Source organism: Chiloscyllium punctatum, chromosome 6 (genome assembly GCF_047496795.1).
Source record: "Chiloscyllium punctatum isolate Juve2018m chromosome 6, sChiPun1.3, whole genome shotgun sequence".
NCBI lineage: Eukaryota > Metazoa > Chordata > Chondrichthyes > Orectolobiformes > Hemiscylliidae > Chiloscyllium > Chiloscyllium punctatum.
In genome coordinates, this window is record NC_092744.1 from 1,550,702 (window position 1) to 1,578,576 (window position 27,875).

At 47.4% G+C, this 27,875-nt stretch overlaps 1 protein-coding gene across 1 annotated transcript in view; it reads left to right on the forward strand.

The window, feature by feature from the left end:
- LOC140478580 (EEF1A lysine methyltransferase 3-like) overlaps window positions 1–27,875 on the forward strand; it is a 58,221-nt gene that overhangs the window by 26,409 nt on the left and 3,937 nt on the right. The window contains exon 2 of the mRNA XM_072571801.1: window positions 27,484–27,789. Coding sequence (XP_072427902.1) covers window positions 27,646–27,789 — 144 coding nt within the window. The 5' untranslated portion in view covers window positions 27,484–27,645. The remainder of the gene's footprint in view (window positions 1–27,483; window positions 27,790–27,875) is intronic.

The window sequence follows — 27,875 nt, forward strand, 5'->3', positions numbered from 1 at the left end:
GGCTGAGAAAACCTTTGATGAGGATTCGTCTACTGAGGTAGTGTGGGCTGAGGTTAGAAACAGGAGAGGAGAGGTCAACTGCTTGGAGTTTTTATAGGCCTCCACAGAGTTCCAGGGAGATGGATGAGAGGATTGGCAAAATTATTCTGGGTAGGAGTGAAAGGAACAGGATGCTCATTATGGGAGACTTTAAATTCCCCAACCTTGACTGGAAATGCGATAACTCTAGTACGTTGGATGGATCAGTTTTTGTCCCATGTGTACAGAAGGGTTTCCTGACACAGTAAGTCGAAGGCTGACAAGAGGGGAGGCCACACTGGATCTGGTGCTTGGTAATGAACCAGGCCAGGTGTTTGATTTAGTTGTAGGTGAGCACTTTGGAGACAGTGATCATAATTCAGTTACATTTAGCTTAGTGATGGAAAGGGATAGGTACTTGCCACAGGCCAAGACTTATCGATGGGGCAAGGACAATTATAATACGATCGGGCAAGAATTAGGATGCATAGAATGAGGTAAAAAAATGCAGGGGATGCAGACAATCGAAATGTGGAGCTGGTTTAAGGAACAGATATTGCGTGCCCTTGATAGGTACATCCCTGTCAGGCAGTGAGGCAATGATAAGGTAAGGGAACTGTGGTTTACAACAGAAATTGCATCTCTTGTTAAGAAGAAGATGAGGCTTATGTGTTGATGAGCAAGATGGTACAGATGAGGTGATGGAGAGTTACAGATCAGCTAGGAAGGATTAAAGAGAGAGTTACAAAGAGCAAAGAGAGGACACGAGCAGTCTTTAGCAAATAGAATAAAGGAGAACCCTAAAGCTTTCTCTAGGTATGTGAGGAACAAAAAGGATGATTAGGGTAGGAATAGAGCCAGTCAAAGACAGAAGTGGGAAGTTGAGTGTGGACCCTGTGGAGATCGGAGAGGTGCTGAATGAACATTTCTCATCAGTGTTCACTCAGGAAAAGAGAATATTGTTGAGGAGAAGAATGAGGTACGAGATATTAGACTAGAAAGGATCGCGGTTAGTTATGAACAGATGTTATCAATTCTAGAAGGAGTGAAAGTAGACAAGTCCCCTGGGCCAGATGAGATTTATCCAAGGATTCTCTGGGAAGCTAGGGAGGAGATGGCAGAGCCTTTGGCTTTGGTATTTGACTTGTCATTGTCTACAGGTTTAGTACCAGAGGACAGGAAGATTGGAAATGGTGTGCCCTTGTTCAAGAAGGGCAGTAGAGATGACCCAGGCAAGTATAGACGGGTGAGCCTAACTTCTGTTGTAGGAAAGGTTTTGGAAAGGATTATAAGAGATAAGATTTATAATTATCGAGCAAGCAACAATTTAATTTCAGACAGTCAAAATGGTTTCGTCAAGGGCAGGTCGTGTCTCATAAACCTCATTGTGTTTTTTGAGAAGGTGACCAAGCATGTAGATGAGGGTAGGGCAGCTGACGTGGTATACATGGAATTCAGTAAAGCCTTTGATAAGGTTCCACATGGTAGGCTGTTGGAGAAAATGCAGAGGCATGGAATTGAGGGTGATTTAGCAGTTTGGATTAGAAACTGGCTTTCTGAAAGAAGGCAGCGAGTGGTGGTTGATGGAAAATATTTAGCGTGGAGTCCGGTTACTAGTGGAGTGCCACAAGGATCTGTTTTAGGACCACTGCTGTTTGTCATTTTTATAAATGACTTAGACGCAGACATAGGTGGATGGATTAGTAAATTTGCAGACAACACTAAAGTTGGTGGAATAGTGGACAGTGTGGAAAAATGTTACAGGTTGCAGTGGGACTTGGATAAACTGCAGAATTGGGCTGAGAAGTGGCAAATGGAGTTCAATGCAGTTAAATGTGGGGTGATTCACTTTGTGAAGAATAACAGGAAGACAGAGTACGAGGTGAACGGAAAGATTCTCGGTAGTGTGGATGTGCAGAGGGATCTTGGAGTCCATGTGCATAGATCCCTGAAAGTTGCCACCCAGGTGGATAGTGCTATTAAGAAGACATATGGTGTGTTAGGTTTCATTGATAAAGAAATTGAACTCCGGAACCGCAATATCAAGCTGTAACTGTACAACACGCTGGTTCGGCCACACTTGGAATATTGTGTACAGTTTTGGTCGCCATATTTCGGGAAGGATGTGGAAGCATTGGAAAAGGTGTAGAGGAGATTTACCAGGATGTTGGCTGGTCTGGAGGGAAGGTCTTATGAGGAAAGGCTGAGAGACTTGAGTCTGTTCTCATTGGAAAGAAGAAGGCTAAGAGGAGATTTGATAGAGACATACAAGATGATCAGAGGATTAGATAGGATAGACAGTGAAAGTCTTTTTCCTAGGATGGGGCATAACTATAAATTGAGGGGTGATAGATTTAAGACAGATGTCAGAGGCAGATTCTTTACTCAGAGAGTGGTAAGGGCATGGAGTGCCCTACCTGCCAAGGTAGTTAACTCAGCCACATTAGAGAGATTTAAACAATCCTTGGATAAGCACATGGATGATGATGGGATAATGTAGGGGGATGAGCTGAAAATAGTTCACAGGTCGGCGCAACATTGAGGGACAAAGGGCCTCTTCTGTGCTGTGTTGTTCTATGTTCTATGTTTTTTATATCCCTCCAAACCCTTCCTATTCATATACCCATCCAAATGCCTCTTAAATGTTGCAATTGTACCAGCCTCCACCACTTCCTCTGGCAGCTCATTCCATACATGCATCACCCTCTGCATGAAAAAGTTGCCCCATTGGCCTCTTTTATGTCTTTCCCCTCTCACCCTAAACCTACGCCCTCTAGTTCTGAACTCCCCCACCCCAGGGAAAAGACTTTGCCTATTTACCCAATCCATGCCGCAAATAATTTTGTAAACCTCACAACATATTTCCGATAGGAAGGAGACCAGAAGTGCACACAATATTCCAACAGTGGCCTCACCAATATCCTGTACAGCCGCAACATGACCTCCCAACTCCTGTACTCAATATTCTGACCAATAAAGGAAAGCATACCAAACACCTTCTTCACGTACGAGAAGCCTTCTTAAAGGCAGTCAGCTTGGCTTTGTGAGGGGCAGGTCATGCCTCACAAATCTTACTGAGTTCTTTGAGGAGGTGTCAAGACAGGTTGACGACAGTAAAGCAGTGGATGTGGTGTATATGGATTTCAGCAAGGCATTTGATAAGGTTCCCCATGGTAGGCTCGTTCAGAAAGTCAGGAAGTAAGGGATACAGGGAGATTTGGCTATCTGGATTCAGAATTGGCTGGCTGACAGAAGGCAAAGAGTGGTTGTAGATGGAAAGTATTCTGCCTGGAGGTCAGGTGTTGAGTGGGGTCCCACAGGGCTCTGTTCTTGGGCCTCTGCTCTTTGTAGTTTTTATAAGTGACTTGGATGAGCAGGTTGAGGGGTGGGTTAGTAAATTTGCAGATGACACAAAGGTTGGAGGTGTCGTCGATAATATCGAGGGCTATTGCAGGTTGCAGTGTGACACAGACAGGATGCAGAGCTGGGCTGAGAAATGGCAGATGGAGTTCAACCTGGATAAATGCAAAGTGATGCATTTTGGAAGGTCGAACTTGAATGCTGAATATAGGATTAAAGACAGGATTCTTGGCAGTGTGAAGGAACAGAGGGATCTGGGTGTGCAAGTACGTAGTCCGCTCAAAGTTGCCACCCAAGTGGGTAGGGTTGTTAAGAACGCTTATGGTGGTTTGGCTTTCATTAACAGGGGGATCGAGTTTAAGAGCCACAAATGTTTGCTGCAGCTCTATAAATCCCTGGTGAGACCACACTTGGAATATTGTGTCCAGTTCTGGTCGCCCTACCAAAGGAAAGATACAGAGGCTTTGGAGAGGGTGCAAAGAAGGTTTACCAGGATGCTGCCTGGACTGGAGGGCTTGCCTTCTGAAGAAAGGTTGACTAAGCTCAGGCGTTTCTCTCTGGAGAGAAGGAGGAAGAGAGGAGACCTGATCAAGGTGTACAAGATAATGAGAGGCATGGATAGAGTTGATAGCCAGAGACTTTTCCCCAGGGCAGGATTGACTGGGACGAGAGGTTATAGTTTTAAGATATTAGGGAGAAGGTATAAAGGAGAAATCAGAGGTAGGTTCTTTACTCAGAGAGTTGTGAATGCATGGAATGCATTGCCAGCGGTGGTGTTGGAAACGAAGTCAGTGGGGACATTTGAGCGACAGCTGGTCATGCACATGGAGAGCAGTGAGTTGAGGGGTGCGTAGGTTGAGTTACTATATTTTACATTAGGATTAAGTCTCGACACAACATCGTGGGCCTAAAGGCCTGTTCTGTGCTATACATTTCTATGTTCTACATTCACTATCCTATCTACCTGTGACTCCACTTTCAAGGAGCTTTGAGCCTGCACTCCAAGGTCTCTTTGTTCAGCAACACTCCCTAGGATCTTACCATTAAGTGTATAAGTCCTGCTAAGATTTGCTTTCCCAAAATGCAGCACCTCACATTTATCTGAATTAAACTCCACCTGCCACTTCTCAGCCCATTGGCCCATCTGGTCCAGATCCTGTTGTAATCAGAGGTAACCCTTTTTGCTGTCCACTACACCTCCAGTTTTGGTGTCATCTGCAAACTTACTAACTGTACCTTTTATGCTCACATCCAATTTATGTAAATGACAAAAAGTAGAGGACCCAGCACCGATCCTTGTGGCACTCCACTGGTCACAGGCCTCCAGTCTGAAAAACAACCCTCCACCACCACCCTCTGTCTTCTATCTTTGAGCCAGCTCTATATTCAAATGGTTAGTTCTCCCTGTATTCCGTGAGATCTAGCCTTGTTAATCAGTCTCCCATGGGGAACCTCATCGAACGCCTTACTGATGTCCATATAGATCACATCTACTGCTCTGCCCTCATCAATCCTCTTTGTTACTTCCTCAAAAAACCCACTCAAGTTTGTGAGACATGACTTCCCACGCACAAAGCCATGTTGACTCTTCCTAATCAGTCCTTGCCTTTCCAAAAAAATGTACATCCTGTCCCTCAGGATTCCCTCCGACAACGTGCCCACCACTGAGGTCAGGCTCACTGGTTTATTGTTCCCTGGTTTGTCATAACCACCCTTCTTAAACAGTGCTCATCTTAACATAAGCCTTCTTCTGTTAACAAACACATCGACCTGGACCCAATATACCGGCCACTGCAGCGGACAGCTGGAACTGACAACCGGAAGTGGCAGAGACAAACCACTATAAATGCCGGAGGAAAGATCACAGAAGCGCTTCACAGGACGGTCCCAAGCACTGAGAATGTCACCTAGACAGGGGACGAAATGTCTGCAACACAAATTCCCAGCTCGGCGAACAGAACTGCAACAATGAGCCTTCTTCTTCCTCTTGACAAGAGTTTCAACTTCTTTAGTAAACCATGGCTCCCTTGCTCAACCACTTCTTCCTTGCCTGTCAGGTGCACACTTATCAAGGACCCACAGTCGCTGGTCCTTGAGTAAACTCCACATTTGAATTGTGTCTATCCCCTGTAGTTTCCTTCCCAATCCCACGCATCCTAAATCTTGCCTAATTGCATCATAATTGCCTTTCCCCTAGCAATAACACTTTCTCTGCATTATTTACCTTTCCTTTTCCATCACTAAATGGAGGCTGAGGGGAGACTTGGTAGAAGTCTGTGTAACTGTTTGCAGAGTTGAAATGTCTCAGGCGACTGACTGTGTGGAGTTTGCACGTTCTCCCCGTGTCTGCGTGGGTTTCCTCCGGGTGCTCCGGTTTCCTCCCACAGTCCAAAGATGTGCAGGTCAGGTGAATTGGCCATGCTAAATTGTCCGTAGTGTTAGGTAAGGGGTAGATGTAGATGTAGGGGTGTGGGTGGGTTGCGCTTCGGCGGGGCGGTGTGGACTTGTTGGGCCGAAGGGCCTGTTTCCACACTGTAAGTAATCTAATCTAATCTAATCTAATCTAATCTAATCTAATACTGTGGGCCATGCATTTAAGATGAGAGGGGAAAAATTCAAAGGAGATGTGAGAGGCAAGTTTTTACACAGAGAGTGGTAGGAGTCTGGAACATCCTGCCAGGGCTGGTGGTGGTGGAGGCAGATACAGTCGGGGTGTTTAAGGGACTTTTAGATAAGCACATGGATATGCAAGGAATGAAGGTATATGGACCAAGGGCAGGCAGAAAGGATTAGTTTAATTTGGAGTCATGTTTGGCACAACATTGTGGGCTCATTCCTGTTCTGTACAATTCTATTTTCTATGTTCATTGCTCTATCCATTTTCAGGTGTGTAACATCAAAATATAGCTGGGTGCAATTGAGACAGTAAAAGATCTGGGCTGTGATTATGTTGCGTTGTGAATCTGTGGAATTCTTTACCTCAGAGTGCTGCCAAGGCTGTGTGATTATTTATATTCAAAGTTGAGATAGACAAGATTTTTAATCAGGAAGGGAGTCAAAGGTTATAGGGATCGGTAGGAAAGTGGAGTAGAGAATTGTAGGGGTACACTGTACATGCTTATAACAAAATAGCCCATATCTGCTCACACAAAATGGCCAACAAACAGAAAGAAGCAACCTGCTTTAGAATTAAAATGCAAGATGGCTGACAGAAGGTAAATAAGATCAACAGTCTGTTCTAGCCTTTAATTAAATAAAATGACAACGTCTTTGAACAGAGTCACACCAAGGCCATGAGTACCCCATTCCAGACAATACTAATAAGGGCATGTCGCAAAAATAGACCAGAAACTAATCCTAGCCCTCATTATTGGAAAAGTAATTGCCCCAGTGAATGAATGAACACCAGGCATGGGATAAGCCCAGTCACCTCCTTAAGTCATTACCAGAACACCAGTTAAAGTTATTTTGTAGCTGTTTCTTTGAAATGAATTACTCTGCAATAGGTTCTAGTTAGAAATTCTTGGGAATCATAAAGGTAGTTTTTTACATTTAAAAATACATATAACTAAAGCTTAATAAAGTATTAAAGAAAAAGCATTTACACCTCGGTGTGAAAGTTAGTAAGTTTCAGGAAATACCATCATGTGCCCTGAACAAAATAGGTTGTTTACAGTCCATTAATCACAAATTACTAAGAGTAAGAAAAGCTATATTTAACCTCACACTTTATAACTAATTTCCGAACAAAAATCAACAATACAAATCTTATAGCAACTAGTTAAAATTAACTATCTTTTGTATTTTTGCATGTATAATTAGGACAGTGGGCAATATAAGAGTAATGACTGAATTTGATAAAGACAGCACATGAGATACAATAAATAATCGAATTCAAACCATCTCTACAGGTAAAGCCAGCCAGAAAGGCCCAAAGGAATATAGCAATTGACCTTGAAGTGTGAATAGATAGGATGTATAAAAAGATCCCAAGGCCGAGAGATTATAATGTCAGTTAAACGCCCTGAGATCATGAGATTGGACATGGGAATGCTCATCATTGATTAAGTATTTTACTGGATTGGGTGTATGGATTAGGAGGGAAGGGCTGTAAACATGTTGTATGTGGTCATTATAATATAGACATGTATAAAAATACTGCTTTTTACTCTACAAGTTAGAGTGTGTCATTGATCTATCTTCTGATCTGAGCCAAAGATTAAGCGAATAATTAAGTTTGTACGTTGAGGCCAGATTCAGAGAATATCCTTTAGCCCTCTCCCTGCTTTAACTGGTTTCTGCATGAATAAAGTCCCACTTGCCTGAGTTCTGCCTACCTTCCGAGTTTTCATTCCCTCTCAAGGGAAAACACGTCTAAAAGGAATATCACATCAGTCATGACCTCATTGAATGCTGGAGAAGACTTGTTAGGCTGAATGACCTATTCCTGCTCCTACGTTTTTGGGTTTTATGTCGTTGTGATGGGAACACCATCACCTCCAAGTTGCCTTCTGTTCTTTATTCCTTTATCATCCTTTATTGTCACTGGTTAAAATCCCTAAAGTCTCAAATTAACAACATTGTGACTTACTTTTACCAAGTGGACTTCAGTGGCTACCACCATCTCCAGTGTAACCGGTGATAACCAATAAGTACTCGCCTTGTCAGTGATGCCCATAAGGAAATGTGACTGGCAGCAGTACCATGTCAATGTAGGGGGGGCCCAATGCTAATTTCGGGCCATTCTTGGGCGTAGATGAATTTCCATGCCCTATTTTATTTAAATTAAGTTTAACATTTTATTCATTCTCCAAAGTTCCAAGTATGCCTAGTCTTGACATGGGTCTTCCATGGAGAAAGCTAACTTAACATTCAACTTTACCAATGGCATTGTAACAAGATTTCAAAGTAGAAACTGTACCAACCTTGACTTTACTTGTCAAAAAGTATTATTACACAAAGTGTTTTCTGCAAACCCTAATATTCCTTTGTTCAGAAATGTCAGGGGAAGGTGAATAAATTACACTGTATCGTAAAAGTTCATCGAAGTGTTTAAACCTCAGAGATTGTACAAATACTTTGTATGAACTGCATCTGAGGTCATCTGTTTTTATCAAGGTTATTTTCCAACAATGTTTCTGGCAAGGAGACTCGTTGCCGTGGAATTCTGCTAACACAGCACATGATTTTCCATGGTCGATTTAAATAAACCTGGTAATTAGCCTTAGGGCACCAAGAACCTCGGACATCTGTCTTCAAAAGAGACAGACAAGGTTACATAACTTACAGGTCACAATTCCATCTGTATGGGGAAAGGCGAGGAGGCAGGTCTCTCAGAGCTATGCAACTGGGATTGAACCCAGTCTAAACCACACTCTTACCATCCAGTCAAATGTGACCAGCACACAGTCAGATTTCCAGTCCGCTTCTGACAGAAAAGACTCTCACCGGAATGGTGGTGTCTGAAAAATAGTACTAATGGGCAAAGCTCATGTTTTAAGAAAGAACGTACTTAATACGCCTTACATTCTCTTGATATCCCAAAGTGCTATGCATCCAATGAATTACTTTTGAATTGTGGACAAACGTGATGGCAATGTGTCATAGTAAAATCCAACAAGTGAAAAAGTGAGATGAAGCACCTGATAATGTGACTCTGATGGTACTGGCTGAAGGGATGACTGATAGCAATAGGATCCTTTCTGTCTATGCTTTCTCCCCACCCCCACCCTCCTTTAGCTTATCTCTCCACGCTTCAGGCTCACTGCCTTTATTCCTGATGAAGGGCTTTTGCCCGAAACGTCGATTTTGAAGCTCCTTGGATGCTGCCTGAACTGCTGTGCTCTTCCAGCACCACTAATCCAGAATCCTTTCTGTCTACCTGAGCCATCAGGACCTCCATGTTGTACCCTGATTGACTCCACTGTTCCAGTCTGTAAAACACTATGACTGAACAGATAGCCTCCACTCTGAACTTGGTCACAAAATTCTCCATTGACATTTCAATAGCCAAGCTGTATGTGTGGAGCTAGCCAGGGTAAGGTGCTGCATCCTGTTAGAAAAACTTTCTGCATCCAGTGTATAATGCCAACTGCATTCTCAAATGGAATCTATTAACCTGATGCTGCATTAGGTTCTTGATAAAGCAGACTGAAATCAGAATGTATGAGCAGTTCTGACCGCATCACTGACCTGCAATAGCACTTGAACAGCACCATGAGAAGATTAACTTTCTGTAAACGACAGCAGTAGAATTGTAAGTAATTGCAATATCACATTGTTTAACCTTTAAATTGTAATTACTTGGAAACTGGAGAAGCTAAGCTGTCATAATTCCTTGTCATCAGCTCTGATTTATTTGTTAAATTGACAATGAATTTAATTGTTTTTACAGTTATTAACATACAAATTGTCTGATAACCTGTAACACCCAAGTGATACCCCATGAATGGTAGATCATCACAGGGTTCTGGATAATTTTTCCCCTCTGCTGTCAGTTCTCAGACACAGTAGTTTGCTCTCAATCTCCCTGTGAGGTTCGTGAATTGCTGAAATTATGCATTAATTATGCACCCCACCCCACCCCACCCCCACCCCACCCCCACCCCACCCCCACCCCACCCCACCCCCACCCCACCCCACCCCCACCCCACCCCCACCCCACCCCCACCCCACCCCACCCCCACCCCACCCCACCCCCACCCCACCCCCACCCCACCCCCATCCCCACCCCCACCCCACCCCCACCCCACCCCACCCCACCCCCACCCCCACCCACCCCCACCCCACCCCCACCCCACCCCACCCCACCCCACCCCCCCCCCACCCCCACCCCACCCCACCCCCACCCCACCCCCACCCCACCCCACCCCACCCCCACCCCACCCCACCCCACCCCACCCCACCCCACCCCACCCCCACCCCACCCCCACCCCCACCCCACCCCACCCCACCCCACCCCACCCCACCCCACCCCCACCCCCACCCCCACCCCACCCCACCCCACCCCACCCCACCCCACCCCCACCACCCCCACCCCACCCCACCCCACCCCACCCCCACCCCCACCCCCACCCCACCCCCCCACCCCACCCCCACCCCACCCCACCCCCACCCCCCACCCCCACCCCACCCCACCCCCCCCCCACCCCCACCCCCACCCCACCCCCACCCCCACCCCACCCCACCCCCACCCCACCCCCCCCCCCACCCCACCCCCCACCCCCACCCCCACCCCACCCCACCCCCACCCCACCCCACCCCCCACCCCACCCCCACCCCACCCCCCACCCCACCCCCACCCCCCCCCCCCCCACCCCCACCCCCACCCCACCCCACCCCCACCCCCACCCCACCCCACCCCACCCCCACCCCACCCCACCCCACCCCCACCCCACCCCACCCCCCACCCCACCCCACCCCACCCCCACCCCCCACCCCCCACCCCACCCCACCCCACCCCACCCCACCCCCCCCACCCCACCCCACCCCCACCCCACCCCACCCCCACCCCACCCCACCCCCACCCCCACCCCACCCCCACCCCACCCCACCCACCCCACCCCCACCCCACCCCACCCCACCCCCACCCCACCCCCCCACCCCCACCCCACCCCACCCCCCACCCCACCCCCACCCCACCCCACCCCACCCCACCCCCACCCCCACCCCCACCCCACCCCACCCCCACCCCACCCCACCCCACCCCACCCCACCCCACCCCACCCCACCCCCACCCCCCACCCCACCCCCACCCCACCCCACCCACCCCACCCCCACCCCACCCCACCCCACCCCCACCCCACCCCACCCCACCCCACCCCACCCCACCCCACCCCACCCCCACCCCACCCCCACCCCCACACCCACCCCACCCCCACCCCACCCCCACCCCCACCCCACCCCACCCCACCCCCACCCCCACCCCACCCCACCCCACCCACCCACCCCACCCCCACCCCACCCCCACCCCACCCCACCCCACCCCACCCCACCCCACCCCACCCCACCCCACCCCACCCCACCCCACCCCCACCCCACCCCACCCCCACCCCACCCCCACCCCACCCCCACCCCACCCCCACCCCCACCCCACCCCACCCCACCCCCACCCCACCCCCACCCCCACCCCACCCCACCCCACCCCCCACCCACCCCACCCCACCCCACCCCCACCCCACCCCCACCCCACCCCCACCCCCACCCCACCCCCACCCCACCCCACCCCACCCCCACCCCATTTTATCCTCTTCATCTACTATCAATCCAATCAATCCTTCTATCTGATATTTCCCTTTCTACACTGACTTGACTGTAACTCACTCACTTTGGTTTACTCTTCTCTGTCATTTCCTTGTTCCTTTCATAATTTTAACATCTCGATCAAAAGGGTGTCGGGGGCAAACTGTCTGATGGTTAGAATCATATTTAGCAGATAGGAAGATGGTTGTGGTTGTTGGAGGTTAGTTATCTCAGTTCCAGGACATCTCTGCAAATGTTTGTCAGGGTAATTTTCAAGGCCCAACCATCTTTAGCTGCTTTATCAGTGACATTCCCTCCATCATAAGGTCAGAAGTGAGAATGTTTCCAGATGATTGCGCAGTGTTTCACACCATTCGCGACTCCTCTGATACTGAAGCAGATCTGGACAATATTAAGGCTTGGGCCCTGACAAGCAATAATTAACATTTAGTGTCACAGAGTCATAAAGCCCTACAGCACAGAGACTTGGCCTTTGCCCCAAACTGGTCCATGCCATCCATCCACACTAACCCCATTTCCCTGCACTTGGCCCATATCCTTCGAAAGCTTTCCTTTGTACTTGTCCAAATGCCTTTCAAATGTTAATGTACCTGCCTCAACCACTTCTACTGACAGCTCATTCCATATGCGTACCACCCTCTGTGTAAAAACGTTGTCCCTCAGGTTCCCTTTTATTCTTTCCCCTCTAACCTTAAACTGCATTTATTTCAATGCAAGAGATCTAACAGGGAAGGCAGATGAACTCAGTGCGAACAGCTCCTGAAGGTCTTCAAGGAGAAGGAAGGGGAGCCGCTGTTTTCCATCTTGTCGGCGACCCCATTGTGTGTGCTTCCTGCACAGAGGAATCGGGTTGTTACAATCCATATGTACAACCCCGATGTTCCAGCGGCTGATGTCCTGACCTTCCTGGGAAGGTACGTCCAAGTCGAGGGAGAAGCCACTGATGTGATCGACCCCTTTGGGATCTGGACCAGTAAGAGGCAGGTCAAGGTAACTCTGAGGGCCGATGACAGTGGGAACATCCTCCACCCACCCTCGAGCTTCGCAATCGGAGGGAGCAGAGGCTACCTGACATATGCAGGGCAGCCCAAAGTGTGCCGAACCTGCGGGAAGTCGGGACACGTGGCGGTGGATTGCAAAGTGACCATCTGCAGGAACTGCAAACAGGAGGGTCACTTGACAAAGGACTGTCGGGAGGAAAAGAGCTGCAACCTGTGCGGGGAGGCGGGCCACATGTACAAGGCCTGCCCAAGACGAGGAGCCGCCACCTACGCACAGATGGCCGGAGGTGGCAACACGAGCCGCGGACCGACAAAGTCCAACGAGGTACCGCGAATCAGCAAAGGAACGGTGCCTGGAGGCACCCAGAAGGAAGGGAAGGTTGTAGAGGAGCAGGCGGCAGACAGCGGGGAGATGCAGCAGCCGACCCAAGCTCCTGCAAGACAGACGGAGGAAATGGAAGAGGAGGGATCAAAGGAGGCAGAGCAGTGGATTATCGTTAAAAACAGGAAAAGGAAACCTCTCGAGGGCCCCAAAGCCACCAAGCGAAGGGGGAAGAGACACCTCCAAGAGGAGGATACAGGCAGCTCCTCCGAGGGTGAGAACGGGCGCAAGAAGGGTCGCCTCCGGAGGAAGAGGCAGAGCGCCGTGGGGAGAAAGGAGGGCAACACCGCCCAAGAAGGAAAAGACGATCCCTCTGAGGGGATGGGTGAAGGCCTCCCCCTACCCGGTGAGAACCAAGGGGTACCCACCGGCCCACAGCTCCAGGGAACTGGGAGCAGTGTCCCAGTGACAGCCCTGCTGTCAGATGGAGAACGGGGCGATGCGGACCCTGGGTCTGACACGATGACACCAGAGCGGGGAAATGACTCCAGCGTGGAGCCGGACAACTACCTCAGCCCTGGGAAGGTCCAGCAGTTTGCTGTCACCACGGGGATGCACGCAGCTACCCCACTGGAGCAAGACCAGAAGAAAATGGACACTGGTAACCCCGTAAACTGTTAAAATGGGGTTTAAAATTGCCAGCATAAATGTGCGTAGCATTAAAGCGGCTACGCGATGTGTTTCAACGCTGGCCTTCCTGGCCAACGTCAAAGCCGATATCCTGTTTCTGCAGGAGTGTGGGATACCGCACCTCAGCAGTTACAGGAGATGGTCGAGCTTGTGGGCCCACGGGCCGTCAGTGTGGTCGGGGGGCAACGATAGCCGCGCCTCCGGCCTGGGTATCCTGTTGCGGGGAGGCAACTTCACCATCTCCGAGGTTAAGGAGGTGGTGGGCGGGCGCCTCCTCGTCGTGGACGTCAAATACAGAAACGCTCCCGTGAGACTAATCAACGTGTACGCCCCAGTGGGTAAGAGTGAACGGTTGGCCGTCCTGCAACAGCTTCCACTGCTGCTGGCTACGTCCAGGCCGGTCATTCTGGCTGGAGACTTCAACTGCATCATTGATGCTGATGGACGATCCGGCGGGGGGGACAGTAAACCGGACGCTACGTCCAGGGCCCTGATGGAAACGGTCAAAGACGCCAAGCTGCACGACGTCTTCAGCGCCCCTGCAGACGGAGCGCAGCGTAGATACACCTGGTCACGGGCAGACGGGTCTATCCGCTCAAGGATAGATTACCTGTTTGTGTCCCGAACGCTCTCGGTCAGATCCACCGACGTCAAGCCGGTGTTCTTCTCTGACCACTGCCCTCCTGCTGGCCGACTCACCTACAGGACGAACAGCGGGCGGGCAAGGGAACGTGGAAACTGAACACTAAGCTGTTGACCCCGGGAAACATCGAAGAGCTCAAGAGGGATTACGCAGGTTGGAGAACCGTGAAGCCCCTCTTTGAGTCCCCAGCAGACTGGTGGGAAACGGTAAAAGGGAACATCAAGAGGTTCTTTATCCTCAAAGGTGTCCAGGAGGCGAGAGAGAGGCGGGGAAAACTGTCCCAGCTCCAGGAAAGTATGCAGAACCTGCTCCTGCTGCAGACGATGGGGGTGGATGTCACGGAGGACCTCAAGGAGGTGAAGGGCCAGCAAGCCTCGCTCTTTGCCTCGGAGGCCTCCAGGATAATCTTCCGGTCCAGGGTCCGCTCGGTGGAGCAGGACGAGACGTGCTCATGTTTCTTCTTCCAGAAGGTGCACAAAGAGAGCTCCGTGCTCAGCAGCCTGAAGAAAGAAGATGGCTCGGTAACGTCATCTCAGGCTGACGTCATGAGGATCAGCAAATCCTTCTACGCCAGCCTGTATGACTCGAAGCCGACCGACAGCGCGGCCTCCCAGTCGTTCCTGTCCTCTATCACGGAGGTCCTAGATGACGGAACACGAGAGAGGCTGGACCAGCCGCTATCTCTGGATGAACTGACCAAGGCCCTCGAGTCCTTCGAAAAGAATAAAACTCCCGGAAGCGACGGCTTACCGGTCGAGGTTTATTCCGCTCTGTGGGACTTGATCGGCCAGGACCTGCTGGAGGTGTATGTCAGTATGCTCCGGGCAGGTACCATGAGTGAATCCATGAGGAAAGGCATCATCACCCTCGTCTACAAGCGGAAGGGGGAGAGGGAGGAAATTAGAAATTGGAGACCGATCTCACTGTTAAATGCAGACTACAAAATCCTGTCAAAGGTCATCGCCAACCGGGTCAGGTCTGCTCTGGGATCGGTGATCCACCCGGACCAAACCTGTGCTGTACCGGGCAGGAAGATCTCTGAGAGTCTCGCACTCCTCAGGGATACGATCGCCTACGTGCAGGACAGGGGGGTGGACACCTGCCTCATCAGCCTGGACCAGGAGAAAGCCTTTGACAGGATATCGCATACATATATGAGGGATGTCCTCTCCAAAATGGGCTTTGGGGAGGGAATCGGAAATTGGATCAGACTGCTCTACACCAACATTGTCAGTGCAGTCTCAATCAATGGGTGGGAATCAGATAGCTTCCCTGTAAGATCTGGAGTCAGGCAGGGATGCCCCCTCTCACCCGCCTTGTTTGTGTGTTGCATAGAGCCATTTGCCGAATCCATCAGGAAGGATGCGAGCCTGAGAGGGGTGACTATTCCTGGCAGCGGGGGCCTGCAGGTTAAGGCCTCCCTGTACATGGATGACGTCGCCGTTTTCTGCTCGGATCCGCTGTCCGTGCACAGACTCGTGTGCATCTGCGACCAGTTCGAACGGGCCTCGGGGGCCAAGGTAAACCGAGGCAAGAGCGAGGCCATGCTCTTTGGGAACTGGGCCGACCAATCCTCTATCCCCTTCACCGTCAGGACTGACCACCTGAAGGTGCTGGGTATTTGGTTCGGGGGGGCTGGGGCGTGCGCCAAGACCTGGGAGGAGCGGATCAGGAAGATGAGACAGAAACTAGGCAGATGGGGGCAACGGTCGCTCTCCATCGCGGGAAAAAAACCTGGTCATCAGGTGTGAGGTACTCTCAGTATTGCTATATGTGGCACAGGTCTGGCCTATCCCCAGGACCTGTGCCGCCGCAGTCACCCGGGCCATCTTCCAATTCATTTGGAGATCAAAGATGGACCGGGTCCGAAGAGACTCTATGTACAAAGACCGGTGCAATGGGGGAAAAAACACGCCCAATGCCACCCTCACCCTGATGGCCACCTTTGTGTGTGGCTGCATCAAGCTGTGCGTGGATCCCCGGTACGCAAACACCAAGTGTCACTACGTACTGAGGTTCTACCTGTCCCCGGTGTTGCGAAGGATGGGCCTGGCCTCGCTGCCGCGGAACGCTCCGAGTAGTTGGACCGTTCCGTATCACCTGTCCTTCGTGGAGAAATTTATGAGAAAAAACACCTTTGACCACAAGTCCATCAGGAAGTGGTCAGCACGTAGCGTCCTTGAGACCCTTCGGGAAAAGGAGAGGGCGGATCCTGTCGAGCGGTTCCCTGAGCAGACTGTCAAAGCCATTTGGCAGAATGCCTCATCGCCAGAACTTTCCAACAAGCACCAAGACGTGGCTTGGCTGGTGGTGAGAAGGGCTCTGCCCGTGAGATCCTTTATGCACGCCCGGACTCTCTGCCGCACCGCACGCTGCCCTCGAAGTGGCTGCGGGGGGGACGAGACTGTCACACACCTCCTTCTGGAATGTGCCTATGCAGAGGAAGTCTGGAGAGGAATGCAGTGGTGCTTGTCGAGGTTCGTCCCGAGCAGCGCCGTGACGCGGGACTCCGTGCTCTACGGCCTGTTCCCCGGGACTCACACCGAGACGAACATTAACTGCGCCTGGAGGATCATCAACTCGGTGAAGGACGCTCTCTGGGCGGTCCGAAACCTGTTGATCTTCCAGCTGAAGGAGTGGACCCCGACCGAGTGTTGCAGACTGGCACATTCCAAGGTCCAAGACTACGTGTTGAGGGACGCGCTGAAGCTTGGGGCAGCTGCCGCCAAGGCGCGGTGGGGAAAGACCACCGTGTAAGATCGGCCTGCCGAAAGAAGAACAGGGGGCCCATACAGACGTTTTTTTGGGCTCTGCTGATGCCTCAGCCAAATATATGTATATATACAAGATTGAAAAAATGCACAGGATTGTAAAGGACAAGAATAAAGTCGAATCTGTGTTTGTAAATATGGACATATGTATGGCATGATCCAATGTACAGAACATCAAATCATTTATGAATAAAGTATATTTTTGAAATAAAAAAAAAAGAAGGCAGATGAACTCAGGACATGGTGAGGAACATGGGACTGGGATATCATAGCAATTACGGAAACATGGCTCAGGGATGGACAGGACTGGCAGCTTAATGTTCCAGGATACAAATGCGACAAGAAGGATTCCTGAGGAAGGGCTTATGACCGAAATGTCGATTCTCCTGCTCCTTGGATGCTGCCTGACCTGCTGCACTTTTCCAGCAACACATTTTCAGCTCTGATCTCCAGCATCTGCAGTCCTCACTTTCTCCTACAGGAAGGATAGAAAGGGAGGCAAAAGAGGAGGGGGAGTGGCATTTTTGATAAGGGATAGCATTACAGCTGTACTTAGGGAGGATATTCCCGGAAATACATTAGGGAAGTCATTTGGGTGGAACTGAGAAATAAGAAAAGGATGATCACCTTATTGGGATTGTATTATAGACCCCCTAATAGTCAGAGGGAAATTGAGAAACAAATTTGTAAGGAGGTTTTCGTAATCTGTAAGAATAATAGGGTGGTTATGGTGGGGGATTTTAACTTTGCAAGCATAGACTGGGACTGCCATAGTGTTAAGGGTTTAGATGGAGAGGAATTTGTTAAGTGAGTACAAGAAAATTTTCTGATTCAGTATGTCAATGTACCGACCAGAGAAGGTGCAAAACTTGACCTGCTCTCGGGAAATAAGGCAAGACAGGTGACTGAGGTGTCAGTGGGGGAGCACTTTGGGTCCAGCGACCATAATTCTGTGAGGTTTAAAATAGTGATGGAAAAGGATAGACCAGATCTAAAACTTGAAGTTTTAAATAGGAGGAAGGCCAATTTTGATGGTATTAGGCAAGAACTCCCATGGGGCAGGTTCATAGCTCCTTGAAAGTGGAGTCGCAGGTAGATAGGATAGTCAAGAGAGCATTTGGTATGCTTTCCTTTATTGGTCAGAGTATTGAATACAGGAGTGAGGGTGTCATGTTGCGGCTGTACAGGACATTGGTTAGGCCACTGTTGGAATATTGTGTGCAATTCTGGTCTCCTTCCTATTGGAAAGATGTTGTGAAACTTGAAAGGGTTCAGAAAAGATTTACAAGGATGTTGCCAAGGTTGGAGGATTTGAGCTATGGGGAGTGGCTGAACAGGCTGGGGCTGTCTTCCCTGGAGCGTCAGAGGCTGAGGGATGACCTTATAGAGGTTTATAAAATTATGAGGGGCATGGATAGGGTAAATAGACAAAGTCTTTTCCCTGGGGTGGGGGTGTCCAGAACTAGAGGGCATAGGTTTAGGGTGAGAGGGGAAAGATATAAAAGAGACCTAAGGGGCAACATTTTCATGCAGAGCGTGGTACGTGTATGGAATGAGCTGCCAGAGGATGTGGTGGAGGCTAGTACAAGGGGCCGGGTGCTGGCAGATGGACTAGATTGGGTTGGGAGTTTTGGTCGGCATGGACTAGTTGGACCAAAGGGTCTGTTTCCATGCTGTACATCTCTATGACCCTAAGACTCTATAACTTTCAAAAACTGATTGGGTGCAGATGTTCGCAGGTAAAGGGATGGCTGGAAAATGGGAAGCCTTCAGAAATGAGATAATGAGAGTTCAGAGAAAGTATATTCCTGTCAGGGTGAAAGGGAAGGCTGGTAGGTATAGGGAATGCTGGATGACCAAGAAATTGAGGGTTTGGTGAAGAAAAAGAAGGAGGCATACGTCAGGTATAGACAGGATAGATTGAGTGAGTCATAGAGATATACAGCACGGTCCAACCTGTCCATGCCGACTAGATATCCCAACCCATGCTAGTCCCATCTGCCAGCATGCGGCCCATATCCCTCCAAACCCTTCCTATTCATATACCCATCCAAATGCCTCTTAAATGTTGCAATTGTACCAACCTCCACCACATCTTCATTCCATACACGTACCACCCTCTGCGTGAAAGAGTTGCCTCTTAGATCTCTTTTGTAATTCTTTTCTGAACCTTTTCAAGTTTCACAACATCTTTCCAAAAGGAAGGAGACCAGAATTGCATGCAATATTCCAACAGTGGCCTAACCAATGTCCTGTACAGCCGCAACATGACGTCCCAACTCCTGTACTCAATAATCTGACCAATAAAGGAAAGCATACCAAACGCCTTCTTCACTATCCTATCTACCTGGAACTCCACTTTCAAGGAGCTAAAAACTGCACTCCAAGGTCTCTTTGTTCAGCAACATTCCCTAGGACCTCACCATTAAGTGTATAAATCCTGCTAAGATTTGCTTTCCCAATATGCAGCACCTCGCATTTATCTGCCATCTGCCACTTCTCAGCCCATTGGCCCATCTGGTCAAGATCCTGTTGTAATCTGAGGTAACCCTCTTTGCTGTCCACTACACCTCCAATTTTAGCATCATCTGCAAGCTTACTAACCATACCTCTTATGCTCGCATCAAAATCATTTATGTAAATGACAAAAAGTAGTGGACCCAGCATCGATCCTTGTGGCACTCCAATGGTCACAGGCCTCCAGTCTGACCATGGACTCAAAACGTAAATTTTGTTTGTCTCTCTACAGATGGTACCAGACCTTTTGGGTTTCTTCATCATGTTCTGTTTTTATTTCATTGTGCTTTACAATCAGTTAACTACTTAGAAAATGTGCTATAATATAATAATGTGCTTCTTTGAAAAAAAGACCATGAGATATATAAGCGGAATTAGACCATTCAATCCATCAAGTCTGTTCCACCATTCATTCATAGCTGATATGTTTCTCAACTCCATTCTCTTGCCTTCTCCCTGTAACACTTTATCCCCTTATTAATCAAGAACCTATCAAACTCTATCTTAAATATACTCAATCACTTAGACTCTACAGTCTTCTGCGTTGATGAATTCCACAGATTCCCCACCCTTTGACTGACAAAATTCCTCCTTATCTCAGTTCTATCGGGTTGTCCCTTAACTTTGAGGCCGTGTCCTTGGATCCAAGTCTGTCCTACTAGAGAAAACAGCTTCTTCACACCCATTCTATCCAGGCCTCTCAATTTGGATTAGATCCTTCCTCATCCTTCTAAGCTCCATTGAGTACAGATGAAGAATCCTCAACCATTCCTCATATGACATAGCCCTTCATCCCCAGGATCATTCTTGTAAACCTCCTCTGGACCCCCTCCAATGCCAGTACATTCTTCCTTCAGTACAGAACCCAAAATTACCCACAATATTCCAGATGCAGTCAGAACAGAGCCTTAGGCAGTCTCAGCATACATCGTTCTCTTGTATCCTAGCTGTCTTGAAATGAATGCTAATATTATATTTGCCTTCCAAACTACCAAATAGACCTATATGTTAACCTGAAGAGAATCCTGAACTAGGATGTCCAAGTCTCTTTTTGCTTCAGATGTCTAAAACTTTCCCCATATAGAAAATAGTCTACGCCTCTATTCTTCCTACCAAAATGCATAACCTCACACTTTCCCACACTGTATTTCATCTGAACACCTCTTTGCCCATTCTCCTAGCCTGTCCACATCTTTCTGCAGCTTCCCCACTTCCTCAACACTATCTACCCTCCAACAATCTTTGTGTCATCTGCAAACTTAGCAACGATGCCCTCAGTTCCTTCATCCAGACTGTTAGTGTATAATGAGAATTGTTATGGTCCCAACGCTGACCCCTGCTGAATTCCACTAGTCACCAGCTGCCATCCTGAAAAAGACCCCTTTATCCCCACTCTCTACCTTCTGCCAGTCAGCCAATCCTCTATCCATGCCAATACCTTGCCCCTAACACCAGGAGCTCTTATTAAGCAGCCTCTTGTGTAGAACCTTGTCAATGGCCCTCTGGAAATCCAAATAGATCACATCCACTAGCTATAATTTGTCCATTAGTTCCTGAAACAACTCAAACAGATTTGTTAGTCTTGACCTCCCTTGATGAAGCCATGCTAGCTCTGCCCTATTTTACCAAGCACCTCCAAGAACTCTGCAATCTCATCCTGGCCGATAGTTTCCTTTCTCTGTCTCCCTCCTTTCTTAAACAGATGTGTTACATGAGCCATTTTCCAGTCCTCTGGGACACTCCCTACCTCCAATGATTCCTGAAAGATCACCACCAGTGACTCTACAATCTCCTGAGCTATCTACTTCAGAACACGTCCATCTGGTCTGGGTGATTTATCCACCTTCAGACCTTTCAGCTTCCCCAGCACCTTTTCCTTAGTGATGGCCACTGGTCACCTCTGCCCCAGATATTCTTCAACATCTGCTTTGCTGCTGATTTTCTCTGTGAAAACTGATACAAAGTACCTATTCAGTTCCTCTGCTATTCCTTTGTTCCCCATTACTATTTGTCCTGCCTCATTTACCAGTAATTCAATGCCCACTTACATTGTGGATATTGAAAAAAAACTCTTGCAACCTTCTTCTAAGTTACTAGCTAGCTTCCCCTTTTATTTCATCTTCTGTCCTGTTATTGCTTTTTTTAGTTATCCTCTTCGGATTTTTAAAGACGTCCCAGCAATCTTCACCAAATTGCATGTTTTTACTTTTGATTTGATGCTGACCCTGACTTCCCTCGTCAGCCATGGCAGTTAATACAAACTCCAAGTGTGACCAATTCATCCTTGAGGTCATGTCCAGTTCATGGGCAGAGCCCAATTCTCTTACATAAACTGGAGTTTCACTGAATGGGATTTAAACTAAAAATCTCATGAACTTCTACTTGGTCCAAGGAGAGCCAATGGGTGTCATCTACCTGGACTAAAAGAAGGGCTTTGACAAGGAGCTGCACAGGAGGCTGCTGAGTAAGGTAAGGGCTCATGGTGTCAGAGGCAAGGTGCTAGTATGGATAGAAACTTGGCTGTCTGTCAGAAAGCAGACAGTGGGGATAAAGGGGTCCTTCTCAGAATGACAGCCAGTGACAAATGGTGACTACAATGTTTCACCTTATACATTAATGATCTGGATGAAGGAACTGGGGGCATTCTGGCTAAGTTTGCAGATGATACAAAGATAGATAGAGGGACAGGTAGCACTGAGGAGGTAGGGAGGCTGCAGAAGGATTTGGACAGGTTAGGAGAGTGGGCAAAGAAGTGGCAGATGGAGTACAATGTGGGAAAGTGTGAGGTCATGCACTTTGGTAGGAAGAATAGAGGCATGGACTATTTTCTAAATGGGGAGAAAATTCAGCAGTCTGAAGTGCAAAAGGACTTGGGAGTTCTAGTCCAGGATTCTCTCAAGGTAAACTTGCAGGTTGAGTCAGTAGTTAGGAAGGCAAATGCAATGATGGTATTTATTTTGAGACGACTTGAATATAAAAGCAGGGATGTACTTCTGAGGTTCCAGAAGGGTTTGGTCAGACTACAGTTAGAATATTGTGCACAGTTTTGTAACCCATATCTCAGTAAGGATGTACTGTCCCTGGAGTGTGTTCAGAGGCGGTTCATGAGAATGGTCCCAGGAATGAAAAACTTAACATATGAGGAATGTTTTAGGACTTTGGGTCTATACTGAATGGAGTTTAGAAGAATGAGGGGGGTATCTAATTGAAACTTCAGAATACTGAATGACCTGGACAGAGAGGATGGTGGGAAGATGTTTCCATTAGTAGGTGAGACTAGGACCCAAGGGAACAGCCTAGAGTAAAGGAAAGACCTTTTAGAATGGAGATAGGTAGAAACTTCATCATCCAGAGAGTGGGGAATCAATGGAATTCATTGCCACAGAAGGCTGTAGAGGTCAGGTTATTGAGTATGTTTAAGACAGAGATCGACAGGTTCTTGAGTATCAAGGGGATTAAGGGTTATGGGGAGAAAGTGGGATAATGGGGGTGAGAAATTTATCAGCCATGATTGAATGGTGGAGCAGACTCAGTTAGATGAATGGCCTAATTTCTGCTCCTATGTCTTATTATATGGTCTTACAGCAATTGTACCAATCTTCAGTAAATTATGCTCATTTTAAAATGTGCACTCGAGTAGAATTTCTTCATTTTGCACTGAAACCTAAATAATTATTGAACGTCCTTCAGCATGAAATTAATTTAGGTGGAAATTGCTATTCTGTGTTTCTAAAGTAGTTGGAAATGAGCTGAGAATCTAGACTTGATCAATCCTATCTTTTCAGTTGGCTGATCTGTGCCAGCCAACAAAGAGCTGCCTGAGAAAAATGCTTTGCATTTCTGCTTGAAAAGTCATTGTTTTTTTTAAATCTGTTTGGATTTAAGTCCACATTTAAGTCGTCATTGGACAAGCATATGGACGTACATGGAATAGTGTAGGTTAGATGGGCTTCAGATTGGTATGACAGGTTGGCGCAACATCAAGGGCCAAAGGGCCTGTTCTGCGCTGTAATGTTCTAGGTTCTATGTTCTATATATATCTGAGTTTCGGTTCCTGACAGACTGACTGATGAGGACACTATGTCAGGAACTAGCTTCAGGCTTGGATTGTTCACAACAGTGTTTGTCATCACACCAGGGGAAGTAGTAGCATAGTGGCAATGTTACTGAGCTAGTGGTGCCAGCAATCCTCAGGCTAATGTTCTGGGGGAATCAGTTCAAATCCCATTCCGGCAGATTGTGAAATTGAGTTCAGTTCTACAAAATGAAACCTGAAATTGAAAAGCTAACGTGATGGAGACCACTGTCAACTGTGGTAGAAACCCACTGAGTTCATGAATGCTCTGTCAGGGAAGAAAATCTGATGTCCTTATCTGGTCATTCCTATATGTGACTCCAAACCTACAACAATATGGCTGACTTTTAACTGACCTCTGAACAGCTGTAAATGGGCAATAAATGTGAGAACAGCCAGCAATGCCCACATTCCATGAACGAATAGGAAACTAATACTAAAAGTTATTATGTGGTAATCAGTGATATACTACGCTCTAAGTTTGCAAACAAACTGTTACTTTAATTATACTGCCTAAGACTTGTCATTATATTCCCCATGCCTGTTAGCATATGCTTCAATCTATGTCTAACGTGCCTCACTGACTATGTGACTATCTAATTTCTATCATTCTATCCAACTCCTCCCATAGTGTGCTATTTATGCCCAGTGAGGATTAGCTCTCTGACATCATCATCAGGTTGCTCCAGGGATTTAAATGCCTTGCACAACATGTTATGGGGCAACTGTTATTGAATCAGCTGTTGCAAGGACATTAAGATCTGAAACTTACAATGTAATAACCTGAAAACAGAAGTCAGTCAAAACCTCTGAAAAAAATCAAAGAATAGAATAGAATCCCTACAGTGCGGTAACAGGCTATTTGGCCCAACAACTCTATGCAAACTCCCTAAAAGTATCTCAGTCAGACCCTACCTATAACCCTGCATTTCCCATAGCCAATCCACCTAACTTGCACATCTTTGGACCATGGGAGGAAACTAGAGCACCTGGAGGAAATCCATGCAGTCACAGGGAGGACATGAAAACTCCACAAAGACAGTCGCCCAAGGGTGGAATTGAATCAGTGGGTGGCACAGTGGCTCAGTGGTTAGCACTGCTGCCTCACAGCATCAGGAACCCAGGTTGGATTCCAGCCTCGGGTGACTGACTGTGTGGAGTTTGCACATTCTCCCCGTGTTTGTGGGGGTTGCCAAGTTGATGAGGGTCGAGTGGTGTATATGGACTTCAGTAAGGCATTTGATAAGGTTCCCCATGGTAGGCTCGTTCAGGAGGAATGGGATGCAGAGAAATTTAGCTGTCTGGATACAGAATTGACTGGTCGACAGAAGACAGCGAGTGGTAGTGGAAGGAAAATATTCTGCCTGGAAGTCAATGGTGAGTGGTGTTCCACAGGGCTCTGTTCTTGGGCCTCTACTGTTTGTAATTTTTATTAATGACTTGGATGAGGAGATTGAAGGATGGGTCAGCAAGTTTGCAGACGACACAAAGGTTGGAGGTGTTGTTAACAGTATAGAGGACTGTTGTAGCGGGACATTGACAGGATGCAGAGATGGGCTGAGAGGTGGCAGATGGAGTTCAACCTGGATAAATGCGAGGTGATGCATTTTAGAAGGTCGAACTTGAAAGTTGAGTACAGGATTAAAGACAGGATTCTTGGCAGTGTGGAGGAACAGAGGGATCTTGGTGTGCAGGTACATAGATCCCTTAAAATGGCCACCCAAGTGGACAGGGTTGTTAAGAAAGCATATGGTGTTTTGGCTTTCATTAACAGGGGGATTGAGTTTAAGAGTCGTGAGATCTTGTTGCAGCTCTATAAAACTTTGGTTAGACCGCACTTGGAATATTGTGTCCAGTTCTGGTCACCCTATTATAGGAAAGATGTGGATGCTTTGGAGAGGGTTCAGAGGAGGTTTACCAGGATGCTGCCTGGACTGGAGGGCTTATCTTATGAAGAGAGGTTGACTGAGCTTGGACTTTTTTCATTGGAGAAAAGGAGGAGGAGAGTGGACCTAATTGAGGAATACAAGACAATGAGAGGCATAGATAGAGTTGATAGCCAGAGACTTTTTCCCAGGGCAGAAATGACTAACACGAGGGGTCATAGTTTTAAGCTGGTTGGAGGAAAGTATAGAGGGGATGTCAGAGGTGGGTTCTTTACACAGAGAGTTGTGAGAGCATGGAATGCATTGCCAGCAGCAGTTGTGGAAGCGAGATCATTGGGGACATTTAAGAGAGTGCTGGACATGCATATGGTCACAGAAATTCGAGGGTTCGTACAGTAGGTTTACCTTATATGAGGATTAATGGTCGGCACAACATTGTGGGCTGAAGGGCCTGTTCTGTGCTGTACAGTTCTATGTTCTATGTTCTAATCCGAATGATATGCAGGTCAGATGAATTGGCCAAGCCAAATTGCCCATAATGTTAGGTTCATTATTCATGGGTAAATATAGGATAGGAGAATGGGTCTGGGTGGGTTACTCTTCGAAATGTCAGTGTGGATTTGTGGGGCCAAAGAGCCTGTTTCCATACTGTAGGGAATCTAATCTAATCTGAACCTTGTTCCCTGGTGCTGTGAGGTAGCAGTGCTAACCACTGAGCCACTGTGCTGCCCTAAAAGAATAAAATAAAGCTAATTTTGGGGGTTCTGACAAAGGATCATATTTGAGTTAAATACTTTCTCTCTTGACAGAGGCTACCAGATCTGTTGAGGTTCTCCAGAACTTTTCTGATTTCTTTTAGATTTGGTGCATTTACAGGATTTTGCTTTTATCAGGGAGTTGGAAGAAAATGCTGAATTGTCCTGTTGTTCTGAGCTAAAGTAAGGGAAGAATTTATTTTCCATTTTGCAGCTTGAGTTATTGAAAATAATTTGTAGCATTGTCTTTTTCTCAAGGCTACACAAATGCTTTAAATAGGGGAATGTCCTGACATTGATGTTGAAAAGAGGCTGAGAGGCATGTTGGACTGATTGCCTCCTCACAGGTTTGTATGCCTGGGGTTTGAGAAATTCACTGTTGGGGAACAGTGACTCCTTTGACTGTAAGTTATGAATTGTTATATTTCATTTTGTAACAATGTTAGGATAACTGAATAATGTCTGTAAACTTCTGTTTCCATGCTGTACATCTCTATGACTCTATGAAACAGTAAGCATTTATTACAGCAAGTAATTGAGTGGAATGGAGCACGACAGACCATTATGTGAACTTGGGAAGAAATAAAATGGAGAGTATATTTCAAGCTTTCACATTCCACACCTTGTATGTATCCTGTGTGTTCTGTATTTATTTTGCGAAAATGTGTGGATAGGATGTACTTCTCCTGTGCAATGCCAAGTCAAAGAGAGGGGATGGGAAAGTTGGTCCCAAGTGAAGTTGCATTATTATTTAAAAGTGGATTTGAAGAGTATTTGAAAAGGATGAAGTATGAAGGTTAACAGGGAAACATGATTATATTTCTGTCGAATTTTCTTGACAAAGTGCATACTTTTCTCTGGGAGGTTGTATAAGAGGTATTCTTACCAAAATGGTGCTGCCAGATGTTACACACTGCTGATGTTCAATAGACAATAGACAATAAGTGCAGGAGTAGGCCATTCTGCCCTTCGAGCCTACACCACCATTCAATATGATCATGGCTGATCGTCCTTAATCAGTATCCTGTTCCTGCCTTATCTCCATAATCCTTGATTCCTTAAGATCAGAGACAATTATTTAGGATAATTTTAAGTTATTGTATAATTCTTTGGCCTATTTCATTTGTTTGGAAGTTAGATAATTTTGCTTTGTATTGAATGTCCATGCTAACATATATTGCAGATTTTCCAAAAAAAGCATCTGTTTTAACAAAGGAAAAACTTTAACCACGCGGATCTGAAATTATTAAAATCCAGATCTCACACCAGGAATTTGGAATCTGTTCAGAGATCAGGAGGAAGCCACTGGAGATCAAGGAAACATTGTTGAATATCAATTAGGAAAATGGAAACCAAGCTACAAAACAATTACGCTGATTCCGAGATTGAGTACATTTTGGAGAGAAGCTATGAGTTTTGTGGACAACATTTATGGATCAGTCAGAGCTCAACTGCCCAGATTGGGACATCTGGTTTCATATGGGAAGCTGTAAGTATAGTGACCTGTTGTTTGTGTATAAACAAAACCAGCAACCGACTTCAGTGTATGCTTCAAGAAACTCTTTATACAACAGC